Source organism: Heteronotia binoei, chromosome 12, assembly GCF_032191835.1.
Source record: "Heteronotia binoei isolate CCM8104 ecotype False Entrance Well chromosome 12, APGP_CSIRO_Hbin_v1, whole genome shotgun sequence".
NCBI lineage: Eukaryota > Metazoa > Chordata > Lepidosauria > Squamata > Gekkonidae > Heteronotia > Heteronotia binoei.
The window spans coordinates 58,129,782-58,152,349 of record NC_083234.1 but is presented as its reverse complement, the minus strand read 5'-3'; the positions used below and the strand labels follow the sequence as shown (position 1 = coordinate 58,152,349).

The window sequence follows — 22,568 nt, the reverse complement described above, 5'->3', positions numbered from 1 at the left end:
TTATGTTCTGTGATTTTAAAACCAAAATCAAGAACAGAGAACAGGGCTTCAATTTAATGGGACAGACTAGAGACTATTTGAACATCCTCCTTGCAGTAGAAACTGCTGCTATCCCTAGGGTTGCCAATCCCCAAGTGGGGGCAGAGGATCCCCCGGTTTGGAGCCTCCTCCCCATTTCAGGGTCATCAGAAAGCAGGAGGGGAGAGAAATGTCTGCAGGCACTCCGTTATTCCCTATGGAGACCGATTTCCATAGAGTATAATGGAGAAGTGATCCACAGGTATCTGGGACAGGTTGTTTTTTGAGGTAGAGGCATCAAATTCTCAGCATAGCATCCAGTGCCTCTCCCCAAAACACCCTCCAAGTTTCAAAAGGATTAGACCAGATGGTCCAATTCTATAAACCCCCCAAAAAGGTCCCCCCATCCTCCATTATTTCCAAAGGAGGGAAGGCATTTAAAAGGTGTGCTGTCCCTTTAAATATGATGGCCAGAACTCCCTTTGGAGTTCAATTATGCTTGTCACAACCTTGTTCCTGGCTCCACCCCCAAACTCCCCAGATTTCTTGAATTGGACTTGGTAACCCTAGCCATCCCCCTAGGCCAGGGGTGTCAAATCAATGGCTCATGGGCTGGAACTGGCCCATCCAGGGCTCTTATCCTGCCTGTGAGCCATTACCTTTATTGCCAGCTAACAGAGGCTGAGCATTATGTCCCTGTATACTGTCCCAGTGCTAATGAATGGGGGGAGATGGGAGCGTGGGCATCAGGGAGACACTCTAAGGCAATATTGTAAAAGTGTTAATGTTTTAAGCATGTCTGCACTTTGAGTAAAAAATCATTTCATTAATTGTGTCCTTTATAAAATTTATATCTCCAGTACCCAGCGTGACATTTACGGCACACATGGCCCAGCCCGACGAAGTGACATGTCAGATCCAGCCCTTGTAACAAATGAGTTCAACACCTCTGCCCTAGGCTGTCTTACCTGCAATAGGAAAAAAACACCAGTAAATTTTCACCAGAAAGGAGTTGAAAAAGAAAAAGAAAAAGGCAGCATGTGGGTGGTGACTTTCAGTAGGAAAATGGCCCAAGGAAAAAAGAAATAAAGGGCTCCACTCCCAGCCCAGCCCTTCTTTGTCTCTTTCAACAGTGGCCATTGTTGCCACATTCTTTTGAACCGAACTAAAACAGCCCCCTTAGGTTTGGGGAATCCCATTAGGCAACAGTTAGGGCCATCAGCTCTAGCCTTGTAACACTGCTGCCGGCCTCTCTCCTTCTCTGTCTCTCAGAACAGTAAGAAATTACATCAACATTTTGGGTCATGAAAGCAAAAAGTTTATTCATGGTTCAAAACTACATAGAACTACCACGAGGAAGACTCTTCAAATTCAGGGTGTAATCCAGTTAGAAAGTAACACGAAACGGTTTAATACATTAGAATCACTGCCACAAATTATTATTTTTTTCTCATTGAAGTCAATCAGTTTCAGAATCGCATACAATACAAAAGAGGAGAAAAATAAAAACAAAGGGGAAAAAAAAGGGCGCCCAAGCCCCCCCCCACCCCCACCCCCAATTATACAGGGTGAAAGATACAGTGCTGAATACCAAGACCTGTATGCTTTACAATTCATTGTTGGTTGTATTTTTTTCTCTTTTTTGTGTGAATTAGTATAATAACAAGGATGAACAACATTCAAAATGTTTTTCTGTATTTACAACAGTTTCACTGTTTTCAAGTTGAACCTAAAGACCCAAATGTTTCCACTTCAAAGCATCTTTTTTTTAAAATTATTTTTGAAAGTTGCCAATGCAACCCAAATTTTTAAAAACTTTTATTTAAAAGATTACAATGTACATTACATTTTATGAAGGGAACCAAGGAGTTAATTACAAGATGCCCAAAAAAGGGGGGGGGGATTGATATAGGGAAGGGGGAAGAAAAAAAAGAGAGAGAGACAAAGAACAGAGTGAATATTGTTTAGAGGTAGTAAGTGAGCACTCTAAGCTACAGAACATGTTTCTATTGGTTCATATGAGTTCGCATGAGGTAATAAAGCTGTGTTTTGATTGGTGAGATGTATAAATACTCTTTTGCTACACTATATACAACACTTCGGAGAATGGTGCCTTTTTGCTTTTTGTTGGCACCGAGGAGCGGTGGCAAACCCTGGTGAAAGCTCTCAGCACCCGTCTCGTACTGTAAAACCCAGCGGCTTGGCTTTCGCAAAATGAGCAGCAAGTATCTCCATCTCATATGAATCATCTGTGCGCGCCGATGACTTGCAGAGGGGGAGGCTCTGTGCCGTGGTACATTAAAATGGAGTTTAAAGGAAGAGCTATGCCCCCCCCCCCCCGCCTCACCCTGGTTCTAAGCTACTTTGATAACCCAATGAATCCCAACGAAATCTGAGACCCGGAAGGGTGCTTTAGAAAACAAAACACACAATTGCTAGCCAAAATAACCCTAACTGAACAAAAAAAATTATTTCCCCTCTAAAAAGAGGGAGGAAGGAAACCTAAATAAAAGACAATCAGCGTCTGAAATTCACTTCGGCTCTTGATGGAAGTCCAGTTTGGGTGAACAACCCTACAAGCCTGGCTCTGTTACTTGAGGTTACTCTTAAGAATTGTTTTTAATTTCCCCTTTGAGGCCAAGCAGCAACTAGTTAGACCATCCTTGCAAAACCTGCTGGTAATAAATTATTTTTCTAAAATAGATACAGGGTTACAAACAATGCTAAATCTCGGCCTAGTCGGATAAAGTGCTTGTTTTTCTTTTTCTTTTTCCTCCTTAACATTGCGTGAGTGTGTGCATATCTGTGATATTTAAGAACCTATACAAATGATTAGGATAACTTTAACAATAACAACAAAATAAAGCCCAACAGATTTATCGAGCTCTCTAGTAAGACAGGGTTTTGCAGTAAAGCCAGCGGTGGTTGGCTAACAGAAGAACCGCACACACACACTCTCAATCTTTCTGGAATCTGTTTTTTTTCCTCCTTCCTCCTGGGATTCTGAATGCACTGAAGGAAGGCAGCTTAGCTTGGGTGGGGTGGGTGGATGGACGATAAGTGTTGTGAGGACATTAGTTAGAGGTATCGGAGTGCACACTTCCCGGGCCTTCTGTTGGCGAGGTCACAGAAGATGGAGTAGTCGCATCCTGCCAGCCTCCATTAGCCTGCAGAAGAGGAAAAGAAACCCATGAAAACATACTGCTATGTATATTAATCATATATTCATGGCAGTCATTTTTACCAAGGCTTACCCTACTGAGGACCAAGTGATAACTGATGCTGGAAATTCTACAGTCAATGCCCTCTCCCCTTTCTGTCTAAATAGCAGCCACAAAGAGCCCTGATTCAGACCAGGTATGTGGCATGAGGAGGGGGGGTGGAACAAAGGAAAGGGCTGACCCACCCTCTTAGTGTCTGCTGTTTGGAAACAAAGAAATGCTTGAGAGCTCCAGGATTAAACTTCTCAGTGTCCAATGAATAGTTTGCACTTTAATTACAGGGCTACCCAGCCCCACCACCAGACTGTGATCCACAGTCCTCACCTGCTACTCCTACCAACTACTCCTGATGCAGCACTGAGCACTGAAGCTGGGAGCTACAGACTCCATGCATGGGGACAAGCATCCCCACACAAGTGCTAGGCCTCCTTGTGCTGCATCAGACCTTCTCTTCCTGACTTTATGCAGTAGTTCTTCTGGTGCCACATAGGGCTATTGGGGGTGGTGGTGGTGCAGAGTTCTGAAGTCCTGGGGGAGGACTAAAGCTCTGGCTTATGGGGTCCCAACTCCATCTTTCCTTATTGTATGATGCAAGCACTGCCTAGAGATGTCATATGAAAACAGACACAGCTAAGCCTGGGGTTCCAGCAGTCGACATAGAAACAGCAGGAAAGATATGCCATGGTGATATAGGAGAGGTAAGAGAAGTGATCAAGGATTTTCTGGCTGGTCATAGCAGGCCTGAAGTGGCAGAGGAATAATTTATTGAGAAAACTGATGCGCCTTGCCTACAATTTTCATGAGCAGCCAACATTGCTCTAATCTCAACCCAGGAAAACACAATGAGAGAGAGATGCCATAAGCATCGGAGAAAATGAGACCCTGTGAATAATTTCTGTAACGTTTACAAACAGCTCAGCCCACTGAGTCAAGGATCTGACTGCCAGCTCTGAGATGGATGCTCTCCCTTGCTGGCTTTGGGCAAGTCAGAGGCCATTCAGCTTCAGATAGACATTCCCAAAGAAAAGCTGTTGAGTTGCTCTGTAAGAATCATTTTGCTTGTTATGAGTGAGACGCTTTTACAGAGACACTCAGAACCGGTTACAACAACGATTAGGTACCCAAGAGAATTCTCTTCCTGTTCCTCCCTCCCTGCCTCTCTACCTACCACTTTAAGCAAGGTACCACTTGAACTCTGGCCTGAAATGTTGAGCAGGTATTCCCCTAAAGAAGTCCAGTTCTGTTCTCCACTCCAAGCTTTTCCCTCCAAGTTCTGGCTCCTTGCCTTTCCACAGTTGAGCAACATTCATCTGTGCACTGCCCCATTTGACAAGAACCTGAGCTCTGCGGGGACCCTAGGCTTTTCCAGCCATGTAACTATCGTTGGGGGGGGGGAGGGGGGGAGCGCGGGGGGGGGGGGGGGAGAAAGCTCCAACACAGCTGAATCTTAATTTCATTTTCAAAAGTCTCCCTTCTGGGCACATGTCAGAGCCATTTACAAGGCCAGTTGAGATGAGGCCCAAGTTCCCCTCCAACTACAATAATCTTTGAGCAAGGCCATGCAAACGGGAGAAACAAGCACCCTATTCTGATCTATTTTCCAATTACCCACAAACAGAATCTATCCCCCCCCCTTCCCCACCCCTTTCGGATGTTGCTCCATGTCTTGGGCTGCTGCCGGCCCAACGCATTGCATTAGACCTGCATCAGCAATAACAGCGCTCAGAAACAAATTTGCCTTATGTCTCAGCCCATCGAGGCAATTGCTGAAATCAATGTCTGATCAGATTTCTGCTGTGGCAGACAGCTTGTCGCTACATATTTTTATGTCAGTCAAGAAGAGGGAGGCACAAGCCTCGTGAGTTGGGGGGACGCTGAGTGGAAGTGACGGGCGCAAGCCTTTGCTGGCGATTGCCGGAGCAAGCCAAGGCCGACTCTGAGTGCTCCCGGCGCAAGATAGCCTTTGCAAGAATCTTTTCCCAAACCCCAAGTGTCTTCCCACCAAAAGGAAAGTTTAGTGCATGCTAAGTTATTGGCAAGGGGGCCCCCTTACCAAAACAATTGGTGGTGGGATCATTGTTCACTCTTGTCAATAACACCCCTGCTGCTCAAAACAGAACACAAAAAGAGCAGCGAGTGATGGATGGCAGGGCTCAGAAAGGATCTCGCTCAGCCTTCCTAAGCCAAGGCAAGCCTTGCTGAGTGTTTAGCTCTTTCTGCTCAGCCCCTTAGGAATTGTTTGGCTTTTATATACATAGCTCTTTCATCCTCAAAAGTGAGAAAAGGGTCTCCTAATTAAAGGGAGAAGCTTAAGTCATGATCTCCCTGAGTAAGAGAAAAGCAACAAGACACAGGGTAAGGAATCTCTTGCCATAAATTCAAGAATAAAATAAAATAATTTTAAATAAATAATTAAAAATCGGTGGCACCAAGAAATCCTAAGAACTCACTGTATGGAATACCTCTTGCAAGCATGCAAAACCAAAAAGGCTACAGCACCCTCAGCTTTATTTTCATATGTTTAAATTTTCATCCTTATTCCTCTCCCTTCACCATGAAAACCTACTTAAGAGAAGGAGGAAAACTCTCATGCAGATAAGAGTCTAAAGATATTCCACCCGAAGTGAACATCATCCCCCCTTTATCCAAATTCATAAACAAGAAATGTACAATATTTTTACTCGGCTTGGCAGCTGGGGGAGAGCTTGTCAGCAGGCATTTTTTCTCCTTTCTCCCTTCCCCCCCCCCCTGAAAATAAATTAATCCTTACTCTGGTGGTTTGAGATTATGCACTGTATTATACAACAGTGCCTTATCAGGCCTCATCAGGGAAGATGGAATTCATGTCTGTAAAATGCTGCAGGCAATCAGGGTTTCATATTTTATCATGTTGATAAGGATATCGCAAATTCTCTGAAGCATTTCAAAACACTTAAATGAAAAAGGAGTGAATGCGACTAAAAGGCTTTTTATATGGTTTGTTGTGGGTTATTATGAGTTATTTATAAACCCCCCAAAAGAAAGATTTGACATTTCAAATGGAAAAAGATTTGAGTATTTAATGGGACTTCCCCACCCCCACCTCCCTCTCAATTGAACGCCTTCAATCACATTTTACATCATTAATATTTACTCTTGTGGCAAGTGAACGGCTGGAAAAAAAAGGGGGGGTGTCTTCAAATCTTTTTCAGACTACAGTATTTTAGTGCAGTTTCTGTCTCTTCCACAACTGCTCTTCCTATTGCCAGCAGATTCCATTCCTTTTGCAGCCTCATCCACAGCCCTTCCCCAAACTGTGCACTAAGGACAGTGAATTAGGAGCCAACTGGTTTCCTTTCTGGTTGAGTGTTCCCTCTACGCTGAGTTAGTGTGAGCCAACTCACAGTTCTTTAGCCTTTGGCTCACACATTTTTGTCTTAGCTCAGGAAAAATGTCCCCTGAGGAAACTAATTTATGCAGTAGCTCACAATTTTAATGCCAATAGCTCACAAAGTAGAATTTTTTGCTCACAAGACTCTCTAGTTTAGAGGGAGTATTGGTTGCCACATAACGTCCTTTAGTCACAGGTAGCATTTGTTCCGATTTTAAAATCCCAGCCATACAACATTCAATAAAAGTACTCTAAGTGAGAGGAGATGGATCTCCTTTATAAATTTGGAAAAGTATTCCTTGTTACGCCCTTCTCTCTCGTCACTGTGGGGATATGCCCAAGATCCCCTTAATATTCTGCTTAACTGACATGGATCAACTTGTTATGCATTAAGTCTACAAACCTTGGGGCTGGGCCTTGATGATGATTTGAATTTATATCCCACCCTATACTCTAAATCTCAGAGTCTCAGAGCGGTCACAGTCTCAGAGCGGTCACAATCTCCTTTACCTTCCCCCGCTCCCAACAGACACCCTGTGAGGTAGGTGGGGCTGAGAGAGCTCTCACAGAAGCTGCCCCTTCAAGGACAACTCCTACGAGAGCTAAGGCTGACCCAAGGCCATTCCAGCAACTGCAAGTGGAGGAGTGGGGAATCAAACCCAGTTCTCCCAGATAAGAGTCTGTGCACTTAACCACGACACCAAACTAGCTCTCATACCATGTAAAAAGACCACCCAGTGGGACAGACATTGCTTGCATGGTAATCAACACAATACTGGAATGAAACCTGGGGAGGCCTTTGCATGTAGCCAGGGGAGGAAGTGGAAAGGCAGTGACATCTTCAGTGAGGATATTCTTGACTCAGTGAGGAATTTTACCTCTGCCCTTGTCTGATAATGGTTATGGTTTGTTCTAATATTGTGGGATAGGGTGGGGTATAAATCGCAAATTAAATTAAATTTAAAATAACTGGTATAGGCCTATGGACGAAGTATTAGATATGGGCCATCAAATCCCTACTCGGGATGGGTAAAAAATGAGCCATCCTCTCTCAACTTCCTGTCACATGAAGAACAGAGTCTTTCATTCTACATGAATCATTATGTCAGCCAGCTCTCTGGGTTGTACCATTTCAAACTGCAGGTGAAGTCTTATGTGACTGAATGGCTTCACCATACAAATAAATTCCCTGCATCCAGAAAGCTGGCACATCAGGCAGGTTAGGGCTACTTCTCCCTGGCTTGTGAGGGCTTCTGCATGAAGGGATTTAAAAAAAAAAAAAAAACCTTTGTTATACATTATTATATACTAGGGATAAGGCCCGTTGTGAAGAAAAATACAATAGGACCTAGAAAGAGGCACTGGGTGAGTGCCCCCACCTTGCTGTCTTCCCACCCACCCAAGTAAAGGCATTCACTCATACAAAGGGAGCTGATCTCTGCCATCTGGAGAGCAGTTGTAATTCTGAGTGATCTCCAGCCCTCATCTGGAGATTGATAACAGTTGTTCCCCAGGAGGAAATGGCATTATACCTGTCTGAGGTCCCATCCCTCCTCAAACCCCATCCCTTAAATCTCCAGGGAATTTCCTAACCTGGAGTTGGCAACACTATCTCCTTCCCTTTATCTGCCCCTCTGACTTCAGCTTTCCATTGCCTTCCTCCTCCCTGCAGCCTCTACATAGGCTTACTCCATGGTGGGCGAGAGACCAAAGCCGCTTGCATCTTTTCAGATGTTGAGGGGACCTTGAATATTATTTCATCCGTACCATGACTGGCTATGTCACCTGCATCCAAGCCTTCTAACAGTCAAACTTTATCACTGGTATCTTGGAATTTAAGGGGATGGCACTGTAGAATGAAGGAACCTAGTGCAATTGATTTTATGTGCAAGTTTGATATAATTCTTGGTCAGGAAACTTGGAATTTAGAGGAGCCATCATTGAATGGGTATAGGACTTTTGCTCTACCTGCAGAGGCCACAGAGCATGGCAGAGCCAAAGGAGGGCTCTGTATTTTAACATCCATCTTGGTCCAATTAAAAGTAATAGTACTCCCTCACTATGATCATTTTGCCTTATGCCTTTTTCTTAACTCCCAAGATTTTTATTGCATAGTTGTAAATGTGTACTTACCCCCTAATAGGACAAATGATCAAGCTCGGGCAATTTTTTTAGGGTTGGAATCCTATATATGTCACCTGATTTCCACTTATCCAGCAGCATATGTTATTGTGGGTGGTGATTTTAATGCCCGAATTGGACCCAATGATCTCTGCTCCAATGCTAAGACTAGGCATTACCCATTAAGGGGAAATTGTATTGCTATGCCTTTTAAAAGGTGCTCAAAAGATACTAAGGTTAACTATGCAAGTGTCCTCCTTAACCAGCTAATAAACAGAGTTAACCTCAAAATCTTAAATGGGTCCCTGCCTAGCGATCATCCAGCAGAGTTCACATATTGGTCAGGCATTAGAATGAGCGCCATTGATTACGTCATGGTATCAGAGAAGGTGGTTCCCCACATACAGCATTTTGAAGTTGCTCCATACTGTGATAGCGACCATTTGCCTCTAGTCCTAAAAACTGATTTACAAGAGCTAGTCATGCATTACGGTAAATCCCATAACACTAGGCTAAAACCAACAGATGGCCCTAGCTATAATCGCCCTAGATGGACATCCTCATTGGAAAGGAGGATGGGTCTTTTTTTGTCCTCTGAGTCCGTAAATAACACCCTTCACCAATTGGTAAATGCAGTCAATATTGATACCTGCCTAGAGGAATATAATCTAATTTCAAGGGAGATACAGAAGGAATTGAAAAGAGCTAAATTGGGGCCTTTAAACCAAAGAACTGGAGGACACAAACCATGGTTTGATGCAGAATGTAAAAGGGCAAAGTATACCCTTAATGTTAACTATGCAAAATAGAACTAACCCTGAAACAACATCCATAATAGCTTTAAAACACCAAAAAGCCCAATATAAGGCCCTCATTAGAAGAAAGAAACAGGAAGACATTATGGCTTCTTGGGAGGAACTTTGGAAGGCAGTCAAAGAAAAAAACTCAGTATTATTCTGGAAAGTAGTCTCTGATCCATCATGTATGTCACCAAATATATTTAATAGCCCTATTTTGCCAGATGCCTGGTTACATTATTGTAAGATGGTATATGGGGAAACAATTACAAGCCCACTTAATTTTGATATCATCCATAACTTACCAACTTGGCCTCCAGTGGGGTGTACAGAAGTAAAGCAGCTCATTGATACTTTGAAGCCAGGGAAGCCCCAGGCATTGACCTAATTCCACCAGAGCTATTTAAAATGAATGCAGAATTGTGGGCCCCAGTTTGGGCAGCTTTGTTTTCACAAATGGATCAATCAGGGAAAATTCCCAAGGACTGGGGAGCAGCTATCATCATCCCCATATATTAAAAAGGTAACAAAGAAGATCCAAACAACTATAGGCCGATCAGCCTTTTGAGCGTAACAAGCAAGTTATATGCTAGACACTTTACTGTGGAAATTTAGAGACTGGCTTGAGAACGATTTTTGCCTAGGTGAGGAACAGGTTGGCTTCAGGGAAGGTTGTGCCTTATTAAACCACTGCATGCTGTTGGACCACTTGATTGTAAAATATTCCTCAAGCTCAAGTGTGTCATTATATGCTGCATTTCTAGACCTGAAGTCAGCCTTTGACTCTATCTCTAGGACCATCCTATGGGATAAGTTAAGAACCACCAACATTGATAGATGGCTGTTATTTCTTACTCAGGCCCCTTTATGATCAAACAACCATCTGGGTCAAATATTTGCATCAAGGCTATTTGACAGACCCCATTTCTACCAACAAAGGGGTTAAGCAAGAATGCCTCCAGGCCCCCTACTTATTTAACTTCTATATCAATGATTTGGCATTGCATATAAATAAACCAGAATGCCACCCACCGAAGCTAGGTAACAAACATATAGGGGTGCTCCTTTATGCTGATGATGCTGTTTTACTTTCAAGGACCCGCTTAGGCCTCAGAAGAGCCTTGAAATTTTCGCTCAATATTGCCCGGAAAGCAATCTAGAGGTAAATTACGCTAAAACCAAAGTAATGGCCTTTGGCAAAAAGACACCCAGATCACACTACTGGTACTTAAATTCGATTCCCATTGAACAAGTTTCATGCTTTAAGTACCCGGGGGTCATGTTTCAAGCGAATGGAAGAAGAACCACCAATATAAACATGATTACCTCAGATGCCAAAAGGAGTGTGTGGGCTATCAAAAAATTCTACAGGGGCAAAGGGGGTAAATGCATAATTGCGGCCCTAAGATTGTTTAAGGCTAAATCCCTCTGCCAGCTAACATCTGGTGCCCCAATGAACATCACTACAAACTACAAAAAACTGGAGAGTGTTCAATCAAAATTTTTAAGAACAGTTCTCCAGGTACCCAGGGGCATTCCGAATGCATTAATTAGAATAGAAACTGGCATGATTACAGTGGAAGCGAGGCTTTGGATTTTGGCCATCCAGTTCTGGTTGAAACATTTTCCTAAGGGCTTGATCAGTTTAATTCTGCAAGATACCTTGGTCCCAAGATGGATTAGGGCCATAGAGGACAGGATTCATTATTATGGCCTTTCCAAACAATATCTCAGTTCTCTCACTTATGATAATGCTAGGGGGATAGTGAAACAGAGAATATTGGACGTTGTCAGACAAAACGACCTCAATAGCACAACCAAATGGCGAGCTCTGACAGAACCCATCAACAGGGTGACCCCGATGCCCTACCTATACCACTGAACAATGAATACAGGGGAACGTTTACTCTTATGAGGTGGGACGTTCTCCCTTCAGTGGTGGTGGAGGGGAGATACAAAAAGGTGCCGTTCCAAGAACGATTATGTCCCTGCTGCTGCAATGATAGTATCAAATCTCTAGTCCATGTCATATTTGACTGTGAGGCTTATAATGATCATCGAGAAGTACTTCCATTTTCCATGGCCATACCTTTTACCAGTAGCCAAAAATTGCAACTCCTTAAGAATCTTCTTAGCGATAGGAATCCTGAGGTTACATACAAATTAGCAAAATTTGGCTGGCTTGCCACAAGAATAAGGAAAACTCTAATGATTCAGTCAGGAAATGGCTAAACACCTTTGCCAATCTGTTGGCTGTAACTGCCATGTTTTGTTATATTTGTAGTTCTATAACAGTATTTTATGCCTTTTATGTATGATTTTATGAACAATCAGTTTTAATTTTGTATGATTTTACTGCTTTAAATGCTGGCTTAGGCAGTGAATAAATAATTTATTTATTAAAGGAAGAAACAAAGAGGTCTAGACAGGTTTTTTAGTTTATCCTTGGTTTTAACACTAATTTTACATCTCCAGTGTCAGTGTCTTAAAGTCTGTATTTGTAGTTTATGTATATTTTAGGTGGTATCATATTTATTTTTTTATAATAATTATTGTATATTTATATCACCTTTTATTGGTTATGAATTGTACTTTTATGAATTGTTTGCTGGTCTATGACCATTATAAATAAACAAATTACATCATTCTCCTCTCCCTTATTTGTTCTGAACAATAACCCTGTAAGGCAGGTTAGGCTGAAAGTCCGTGACTGGTCCAAAATCCCCCAGTCAGCTTCCACAGCAAAAACCTGTGTCTTGAGACCCCACTCTGAAGCCCTAACTTCTATGCCCTCCTCAAACTCCACCACAGAATCTCCAGGGATTTCCCACCAACCTGGAACTGGTAGCTGTAGTCAGGACTGGCCCAAATGAGTTCTGCCTCAGAGATCAATGGTCTGTCTGTAACAGCATCACATTTGAACACCCAGACCTGAATATTGGTACCAGCCATGGAGACATCAAGGGAGTCACTCTGGAACAGCAGTGGAAGATTTTGTAACAAGCTGTCCAGGCAGGGCCGGTGCTAGGTTTTCTGGCGCCCTAGGTGAATCACCCACTAATGCCCCCCCCATTTATTAAAAAATATAGGGGAATCGAAGAGCGCCAAACTTGAAACTTTTCACATTTTTAATTTTAATTTTTTTTTAAATGATGTTATAAAAAATTGTGAGAATAAGTACTTGCCGACCATGTCAGGAAGGATGGTGGCAGGATAGGATGAGGTGGGAGGCCAAGTCACACATCGGGGAGAGAGGGGTGGCTTGGCTTTGTTGAAGGCAGCTTGGTGATGGGAGAGGACCAGGGGACAGTGGTCAGCAGCCAGTCATGCATCAGGGAGGGACGCCCAGTGGTGCCCCCCAAGCCAGGTGGTGCCCTAGGCGTCTGCCTACTTGGCCTACTCCCACGCACCGGCCCTGTGTCCAGGCATGTTCTTTCTCTATTAGCATAAAACTCTGCCTGCAGAGGAGGCTGCTTTCTCCAAAATCTAAACATGGCAACATGTACAAGTTCAGTCTGCATCACACTAGAATTCTAGTCTGCATCAAACTAGAATTATCTTTAAAATGAGATTTTAAAGATATGAATTCCTTAGTATTTGCAACATGACAGGAGTCAAGTTGCACCTTTAAGACCAACCAAGTTTTATTCAGAACATAAGCTTTCATGTGCTAAAAACACACTTCTTCAGATGAGGGGATCAGATACAGTGGGCTGAAATACACACAGTTTGTTGATTAAGAGGGCAAAATGGCCGGGATCACATGGTGCTTTTTTGCAGAAAAACCTCAGCAAGAACTCACTGGCATATTAGGCCACACCCCCTAATGCCAAGCCAGCCGGAACTGCATTCCTGCTTTAAAAAAAAACCTCTGACTGTACCTCACCAAGGCAGCCATACTTCGAAATGGAACTCACTTCTCATTAAGTGTATGAGGAAGAAAAATACAGGAAGAAAAGCCTTGAAGTAATGGGAGGCTATGCCCACCTCTTTTTAAAAATAAAAATCAAGGCAAGAAGAAATCTTATCAAGATTCACTCAGGAGATAAATCCCATTGAGAAAGTTCTCAAAAAAGAACTGAGTCGAAGTGCTTGCTGAGGAGCATGCAGAGAAAGTAAAGCTTTCCTCTTAAAGAGAGGGGGAAAGGTGCTTTGAAGCTCACCAGAGAGTTCCTGGAATTCTGACAGCAACTTGTTTTCTCAGTAAAGGGAGCCATAAAATGCACCAAGAGGTCAGAAAGAGCAGAGATGAATTTCTGCAGAGAGATGGCCATTTGCTGGAGCTACCAGCAAGGACTACATGTCTTGGGTAGTAAGAAGAGTGGGATATGCACCTAGGTTCATTGGGAGACTGAGGTTCACTTTACCACTTGGGAGTGAATTCCCTAAAGAAGCTGGCTTCTCACCAGCAAAGACAAGAAGGGTTACAAGATAACATCCATTAATCTTTGCTCATATACTGTAGGTTAGATTCCCCTGCGTGGAGCAGGAGGGGGTCAGGATGTGTGTTTGTTCCACAGACACCTGGGAGGGGGGATGTCAGAGGTAAATCTTCTGTATGGTTAAGTTTAGTTTAGTGTTATGTTTTCCTGTTCTTTTCATGAGATCTGTAACCCAGTAGGCATGATAGTATTTTCCCTGTCTTGTGCTCTAAACTTAATCTGCAGCAATAAAGTCTTTCCCTGTTTAAGAGAACAGACCGTGATTCAAAGTTCTCCTTGTGCACTTTAGGTCACTCACTCTTGGCCAAATGCACGTGCAAAAGAGTTTCCCCCACATAGCTAAGAAACTCAGCCCTCTGCCCTTGTTCACGGGCAGCCTTATCAGCGTCCCTCAAATAACTGGTAATGTGGGAGGCTAGATTTGTAACCTGGGGTTGGTGGCACAAAGAGGAGAAACACATTTTACATGCATATGAACACGCAACATGCATATATGCACATACAGACCCAGGGAGGGTTTATGATAAGAGTTCTAGAAGGTTCCGGAGACTTGTTCTGGGATTCTATAGAGGCCAAACAAAGAATCTTGCAGCATTTTCAGGGGGTGGGTGGTGCTGGACTCTTGTAAGCCAACATTAATCTCTACACTTTGCCCACCAGGAAAACATTAAGGGTTTTTTAGAAAAATATGCATCCATTTTTATCATGCTTGCATCCTAATGATAATTTGGGAAGCTTCTTTTGTTTTTTTTTACACCAGTCTCACCTACCACATTAAACTCTACCCTGCATGCTACACTCTGACAGGAGAGCACCAATGGTAGTTTCTTTTTCAAAAGACAGCACCTTGTCAAGCATGATGGAGGCACCTGTCCTGCTTCATCTATGTCTACAGATAATGCAGGTTTTTTCAATGCTTCAAACACCTGCGAAACCTGTTTGAGCCAAGGTGACAGTGGGGAGAAGAGAGAGAGAGAGAAACATGCAAGTATACCATTAAGTGAATTCATTTCAAAATGATCCCAGACTAAAAAGAAGCTAGCCAAACCAGGCATGTCTTACATAAGGAGACATTTCTATTTTTCATATCCAGAGGTGGGGGGTGGGGGGCGCAGCCTTGTAATTCACTTGCAAATAAATAAACTATTTCTGCTTTGCATCTCTTTGACACCTGAGCCCATCCATCACAGAGAGGTCTTTTGTCCTATGCCCCACACCTCAAACTGCATCACTGAAGGCTGCAATCAACATATTAATGATTCCCTGGACCTGACACTGCAGTCATAGGCCTCCAAACTATTGTTGTCAATGGTACTCACATTTAAATTATGTGGACTGTACAGCGAATTTCCTCCCAAACCATCACTGTATCCTCCCGTCTGATTGATAACATGACGCAGGGTATCCACCTGTTGGGGTCGCACACACAGACACACAAACAAAACAAAAACAACCTCATCACTCTAAAAATTTACTAAAACATTGTCAGTTTACAATATGAATTGATTTGAAATGGGGAAGCAGGATGTGTGTGTGTGCATAAATGTGAATGATGGGTCTTCCTGGAAAAGCAAATCTACTTGTCAAGGGGAACTGAGATGGAGCTCCAATAAAATGCTTGAAAGTTTTCTTTGTCTCTTAGGGTCAAATTGAACACAACATGAGATCTCTTGATTTACCACAGCTTAATTTTACATTAAATTACTTTCAAGCAAGGCCCCAATTTGGGTTGAGGAAACGGAACTGGACCCATTTCGCACTTATCCTACACTGTTCTCACATTTGTCTTCTCAGCACAGCATCCTTTCAATTTCCCACTATCTGCCCTGGGGCTGCAGCAAAGATCAGCATTTAAGCGCAGCAAACAGAAACTGATTTTTAGTGGTTTCTGTTTGCTGCGCTTAAACGTCGATCTTTGCTGCAGCCCCAGGGCAGATAGTGGGAAATCGGAAGGACGCCATGCTGAGAAGACAAATCTGAGAGCAACGTAGGGTGAGTGTGAAATTGGTCCTGGTGTGTGAGTGGGGAAAGAGGTCACAAAACCAACTCACCCTACAGCATTTTGGCCATCCGAATAATTTCATGTTCCACTCTGGCTGTTATTTGCTTCATGAGGGAAAACATACAAGTACTTGGATTGGGAGGTGGTGGGCTCTCCTCTTTTGGAGGATTTAAACAGAGGCTAGATGGCCATCTGACAGCAATGCTGATTGCCACTTTTTGGGGGAGGGGGTGTCAGTCAACAATTTTTCACCAGGCCAGTTTGGCAAGGGATCCTGGAGGTATTCCCCATCTTCTGGGCATAGAGCAAGGGTCACTTAGGATGTGTGTGTTTGGGGGAGGAGGTATTTATGAAGTTCCTGCACTGTGCAGGAAGTTGCACTAGATGACCCTGGAGATCTCTTCCAACTCTATGATTCGACTATATCCTCTACCTTATGTTTTCTCTTGGGGCAGGGAGAACCAGCTCTGGAGGGACTACTCTGGCTGTGAAAATTGTGTGGCAGAAGGGTTAACAAAAAAAACAAAACAAAATCCTTGCTGATGCTCTGATGCAAACTGGAGCTTACATAGCTATAATGTACGGCAGGAGATCCAAGTCACAATTTTCCCATTGTCACATCTAGCTTTGCCCTTACTCCAGACAAGCCAGGGAAAGGCAGTCTGTGTGTCTGAATTAAAATTAAACACACAGGCTCACAAAGACACCAAGATCCTCAGATCTGTTTATACCAGGGATGTCCTTTGGGTTTCCTGGCACAGCCTTTGAAACCCTACCTTGTTCCACAGAAATTATTTAATGGTTTTCAGGCAAGGAAACAAACATTCTTTTTAGGGCAAAGGGACAGTATCAGCAACATGGGTCTCAGAATCAGCCTTTCTAGCATGAAGAGTATGAGACAAGGGAACTTCAGTCCAGAAAGAGGGTGGAATTTACTAAATTTACATGCAAACGGGAGGGGGAGAGTGGAATTGTGGGCTGTGGAGAAGGAAATCTGGACAACAAGAATGTTTATGCAGATAGGATTCTCTTTGCCCCTCCAAAACTCCCCCAAAGATCATAGCCAAGCATCTCACAGCTGATATTTTTATGATGCTTAATTGTGCATCCAATATTAAAACGAGCAACTTGAGTGGTACATGATCAGGGCTTTGCATATCCCAGACTGTGGGTCTGACCCTTTAAAAAAAAAAGGGATAAGAACGGTGACTAAGAATGAAATGCATTTTTAAACAGATCAGATAGATGAGTTTTTGAAATTTAAACATGTAACGAGAGATGATACCATAAATGAAGAAAAAAAAAAAGAGATATTCCAATAAAAGCTTCCAAACACGCCCAACCCAACGCCATGAGCTCAAGCCAGAGCCGAATTGCATTCACAAAGCTTGAAACATTTCAAATGGGTAAAGAAGGCAAGGAGCCAGCTCTTTATGTTGGCAAGATTCAGTACTAAAGTGAGTAAAAGTCAGCCTCGTTTAGAAATTAGGCAGGCCCAATTCTGCAAAGAGGCCCAAAACGCTTTCCATAGCTAGAGTTAAGAGAAAATTTGTGGTTGGATTGTCTTTGTTTGTTTGCCTTTTCTTTTTCTAGGTTTTTTGTTTGTTTGTTTGTTTGTTTTATAATGAAGCCCAAACCATGCCCTGCTGAACAGGCCCTAATTTGGGGGCGTTTTCTCCTACCTGTGATTGCACATTGGCTCCGACTTGGGACCCCTGGTAAGAATCCCCATTCAGACTCTGCATGTTCATGAACATGTCCCCAGAATTAGGGAGGTTAAAAGAACCAGAAGAACCTGGAAAGGAAAGAGTTAAGTAGCTGAATCACAGAGAGTGGCAAACAAACATGTCCACCCCCAAAAGACCTCAAAAGGCATGGAAAGGAGGAGGAGGAGGAAAGGAAACAAGGAAGAAAGGTAGCAGAGACTGCAGAGAATGACACCCCATAATTGAAAAGGAAAACAGATGAACCATGAGAGCCAAACTGACTTTAACGGGGAGGGGGCCCATAACTCAACTGCGGTGCTTAGCGTTACAATGCTGCCAGGCTCAATCCCAACATCTTGGGTAGTAGGACTCAGAAAGACATATGCATGAGAATGTGGGGAGTCAGCACCTTGAGCAGACACTACTGAGCAAGGTGGACCAACAGCCTGGCTCAGTGCAAGACAAGTTCATGGGTCATATGAGGGGAGGGGCTGTGGCTCAGTAGCAGTGCACAAGCTTGGCATGCAGAAGGTCCCTGGTTCAATCCATGGCATCTCCAGTTACTCAGGCTGTAGATAATATAGAGCTAAGTGGTATGTCTGTCAAATGCTCTCCTACTATCACCTGACCACTGGCAGATTTCAGGAGGTGGTTCCTACAAACTGTCTGATGGGCCTCCTTGAAAGCCCAAGAATTAGCAGTTAAAACAGACCTCCCATCAGCTCACAGTAGAAACCATATGATCAACTAAGATTGCACCAGATTTTCTGCTGTTTTGACTGATATTGTGTACTGTGAACAATAATATCAGCATTTTTATCAAGGCTACTTTTTATGTATTATTATTATTTTAAACATTGTCAAGGTAATTCATATGAATCTTATCCTAATATTATGTCTGTAATTTTGCAAAGTTAACACTAAAAGAGTTTGAAATTAAAAGAAAAAAGATCGCACCAGATGGCCTTTTTCAGCTCATAAGAACGATCTATTCCAGGGGTGGCCAACAGTAGCTCTCCAGATGCTTTTTGCCTACAACTTCCAACAGCCCCAGCCAGCATGGCCAATGGCTGAGGCTGATGAGAGTTGTAGGCAAAAAACATCTGGAGAGCTACTGTTGGCCACCCATGATCTATTCATGTGAGCAGTGTCACATTAGCAACACCTTCAATAAATAAGGATTTTCACCTGTTAGGATTCCAACTTACAAACTGCTGCAACACAGCATAGTTATGTTCTTTCCACATTTCAAATTGCTCACACAAGAGGCCACCCATGTGAACAGCTAAATGCAAACACAGCTGAATGCAACGTGTGAACTGGCCTTAGTAACATCACCAGTGCCACATTGCTCATTTCTTGGTGCTACCATACAAACTTTGAAGACAATTTCCCCTGGGAACTCCAGGAAACCCAGACTGCAGCATCTTCCCAAATATTCTAAGGGCTGGCTCATATATGTGTTTACTTGAAGAATGCTGCACTAGATATGTGAATGGGACTAAAACCATAGGCCAAGCTTCTACAATCACATTTAACAAAGTATGAGAGTCTAGTCTAACACTCAGCTTTGTGCACATCATAAAGTTATAATAACCAGGGGCAGAGAAAATAACGCAAACTGTTTTCACATCTGAACCAGCCCTAGGACCTTTTTACATTAAGATGTCAGGCATCCTGAGGACTACATTTACCAGCATGCAGCTCAGCACCTTACAGTCTGCCTGAACAGTGTCCAACATGCTAGGGAAGGGAGAAGGACCATGGCCCCACTTGTCCACACTCTAGCTGGTTGGTTGGCTGCTCAGCCATTCATCACAGCAGCAGAACAGCTGTGAGATAACTGGGGTGATGGAGCTGTTGAAAGCAGGGTGGTGTGTGTTTGTGGGGGGTGGGGTAGGTATTATGAGCAAGTGGAGAACTCTCAGAAAAACAATCCCACCCCTGCTAGAGCTCTCATAATTTGCTGTACTTTTCTCACTAATTGTAACTCAAACAAATGCTCATGGGAGGGATATTAGAGGAAAGGCGTCAAAGTCCAGCACTCTATATGCAGAAAAGCTGCTTTGGCATGGGAGTTATTCAAAAGCTAAATGCATTTCTCCCCCAACCCCTAATCAGTTCCCTTTATCTCTAGTTGCCATCACTAAATACTGAAGGAAAGCCTCATACTGAGCATGGGTTTAATGCTTCCTTAGGATGGAAATGGCTGGTAATTGCTAATTAAGTTGACTTGTTCTCATCTGAAGAAGAAACCTCTCATTCAGTTTGTCACACAGCTTTGCTTCCTCTACGGTTTCAAGGAAGCTGCTGTTGCCTCAAAACTGAACAGGCCTTGGTTTGGTGGAAAAAGGTAATATTGTCTCCTACATGGTAAGCACCACAGTGCTACATAGTTCCTGAAGGAGAACTCAACAATGGTATCTGATACCTGCTTCAAGCTTCTCCCTGCTCAAAAATCACTGCTGAGTATTAATCTGCCTACCTTCAGGGAACTCTTGCACATTTGATCTGTCCTGCCATGGAACTGCTCTGCATTGCAAAGCATTCAAGCACATGCTCTAAGATGCATTCTAGCCAATTAGCTTCTATTCCCTGTGTAAATAGAACACACACACCCCACAAACTCAGCCAGCTATTTTCTCCAACTGCATAAAATTAGTACTGGTGGAAAACAGTGCCTCAGGGATGCGTGTCTGCCATAACTGACTTTCTCACTGAGAAACCCACTATGCTTCTGAGCAAGCCCCAGATTCCCAGGAACAAAGTCTCAAAAATTACCATGTAGCCATATTGGTTTCCCCAATGACTCTAGAGCCAGTGTGGTCCAGTAGTCAACTTAGGGTTGGGGAGCCTTCAGTTCAAACCTCCTTTTCAACCATGAACCTCACCTTGAACTAGTCATTCTTTCTCAGCTTACCCTGCCTCAAAAGGATATTGCATGATGTAGTGGTTAGAGTGTGTGGTAAGGATGCCAGGCTCAAATTCCCATCCTGTCATGAAAGCACACTGGGTCACTTTCAGCCAGCTACTCTCTCACTTTAAGCCACCTCACAGGGCTGTTCTGGCAATAGAATAGAAAGAAGCAGGGAGAACAATATTGTGAGCCCCTTTGGAATGAAAAGCAGGGTATGGATATCTAAATAAAACACAAAATGGAGAATGGGAGAACCAAGGATATTGTCTTGACCTCCTTGCAGAAAGAATGGGATAAAAGTAATGCGTAATAAAAGGCCACGATTGCTTATGAGAAAAACGGGGGCGGGGGGAAGAAGAATGGTTTAAAAAATGGATCCTTCAGTATGAAGGACAGACTCAAGTGTGAGCAATTTTCCATCTTGCTTCCTTCTGAAACAAGGGAGTGCTCTGGCAATCCCCACCCAACTCTGCATTTGGCTTTGTCAAGTCTTAATAGCCATGGATAGCTCATCACATTTGACACAACAGAACTCCTGAGAAAACCCTGCTGGGTCACTGAAGGGTACTCCTTAGGGAAACTCCACCCCAAAACAAACTCGATGGAGCTAAGAAAAGAATTTCTCCTTCCTGATTTGCTTGGCCGGTGTAAACCAGACCATGCCAAGGCAATGATGCTAGCACATACCGGAGTTTGGTGTAGTGGGAGAGTTTGTCTGGTTGTTTTGGACAGCTGCTGCCACGGCATGCGCTGCGGTCACCGCTGTTTTTGCTGCGTAGAGGTTGGCTTCTTCCTGAAATTTCCCTATGTTCTTCTTGTACCTGATTCTCTTGTTGCCAAACCAGTTAGATACCTGTCAAAGAGAAGAAAGCATAAAATAAAAAGGGGAGGGGGGCCAAAATCTGTCATTACACTCAGGGACCGCTAGTGCGAACCTTTCAAGAGGTACATGTTAGTCCAATATCAGCTGGGCACTTAAACCCATGAATTTATAATTATGGTTGCAGCTTTAGAACAGTACATCAACCACGTTTTGATGGGGAATACTTTTAATTGGAAGTGCTAGTAAGATTTTTGCTTTTAAAGCTATTCTTAGCCATCACTGCCCCTTCTAATTGTGCTTATGCCTAACCAGATTCTCTCCTTTCCAGGATAATTTTAAACATCACTGCCCCTTCTCCATTTCACTTACAATTGACAAAGTCCTCTCTCTTCTAGGCTGTTTTTTTTTGCCATGCCTGTCCTTTCTAAATGTTCTTATTTCTGACCAGTTTTACACTGCCACACTCCACAAGTATTAGCATTTTGGTAATCCACAGGTTTATTTAAATTTAATTAATCTAATGATCAGTTTAAAAGCATCTATCAATCAAAACTCCTTTAAATGACTGACAGCTCTAGTAGTAAGACAAATCTACATGCGTTAAGAAGATTGATCCAGTTGATCATTCTGTTTCTAGCAGTGGCCAGCAGTGCTCCTGCAAAACTCACAAGCAGGGTGTGAAGGCTACATTCATTCACCTTGGAAGCCTGTAGTCATTCCCAGCATTCAAAGACATGCTGCCTTTGAACACATCGTATTTTTATTCCACATTTCACCCAAAAATTGGATTGCAAAGCAGCATCAAAACCACAAATGACAACTGAAATAAGAGATTCAGAAGGAGGGCAGGGAATTCTCAGATAATCTGGATGCAAGAACACTTGTCACATCCTACCATGCATCTGATGGCATTTGGAAGCTGAAGGGAAAGGTTCTTAGCTGGACATTGGTCTGGCATGGAGGGAGGGGTCCCTGATTACTTCCTTCTCTCTCCCTGATGGCCCCACCTGCAGTAGGAATAGCTGGATGTGGAAGGCTCTCAGCTGCAGCTGGATCCATGGACGAGCAAAGCATGCCTGGCTGCTCTCTGCTCTCCCTGTAAAGGTTCTGTTCAACTACCTATGGCTAAGATTTTCTGGCGCTTGGAGCTA

General features: G+C 43.3%; 1 protein-coding gene across 5 annotated transcripts in view; it reads right to left on the bottom strand.

Moving 5' to 3' along the window:
* Window positions 1-1,313: 1,313 nt before the first annotated feature.
* The window catches only part of PBX3 (PBX homeobox 3), a 262,955-nt gene continuing 241,700 nt past the window's right edge, over window positions 1,314-22,568 (bottom strand). For 4 of the 5 annotated variants that reach the window (XM_060250549.1, XM_060250547.1, XM_060250550.1 and 1 more), the window contains 4 exons: window positions 21,282-21,447; window positions 17,654-17,766; window positions 15,289-15,378; window positions 1,314-3,185 (listed from right to left, as the gene is read on the bottom strand). In XM_060250549.1, coding sequence (XP_060106532.1) covers window positions 3,093-3,185; window positions 15,289-15,378; window positions 17,654-17,766; window positions 21,282-21,447 — 462 coding nt within the window. In that variant the 3' untranslated portion in view covers window positions 1,314-3,092. The remainder of the gene's footprint in view (window positions 3,186-15,288; window positions 15,379-17,653; window positions 17,767-21,281; window positions 21,448-22,568) is intronic. The other variant, XM_060250551.1, reaches the window with a different exon arrangement.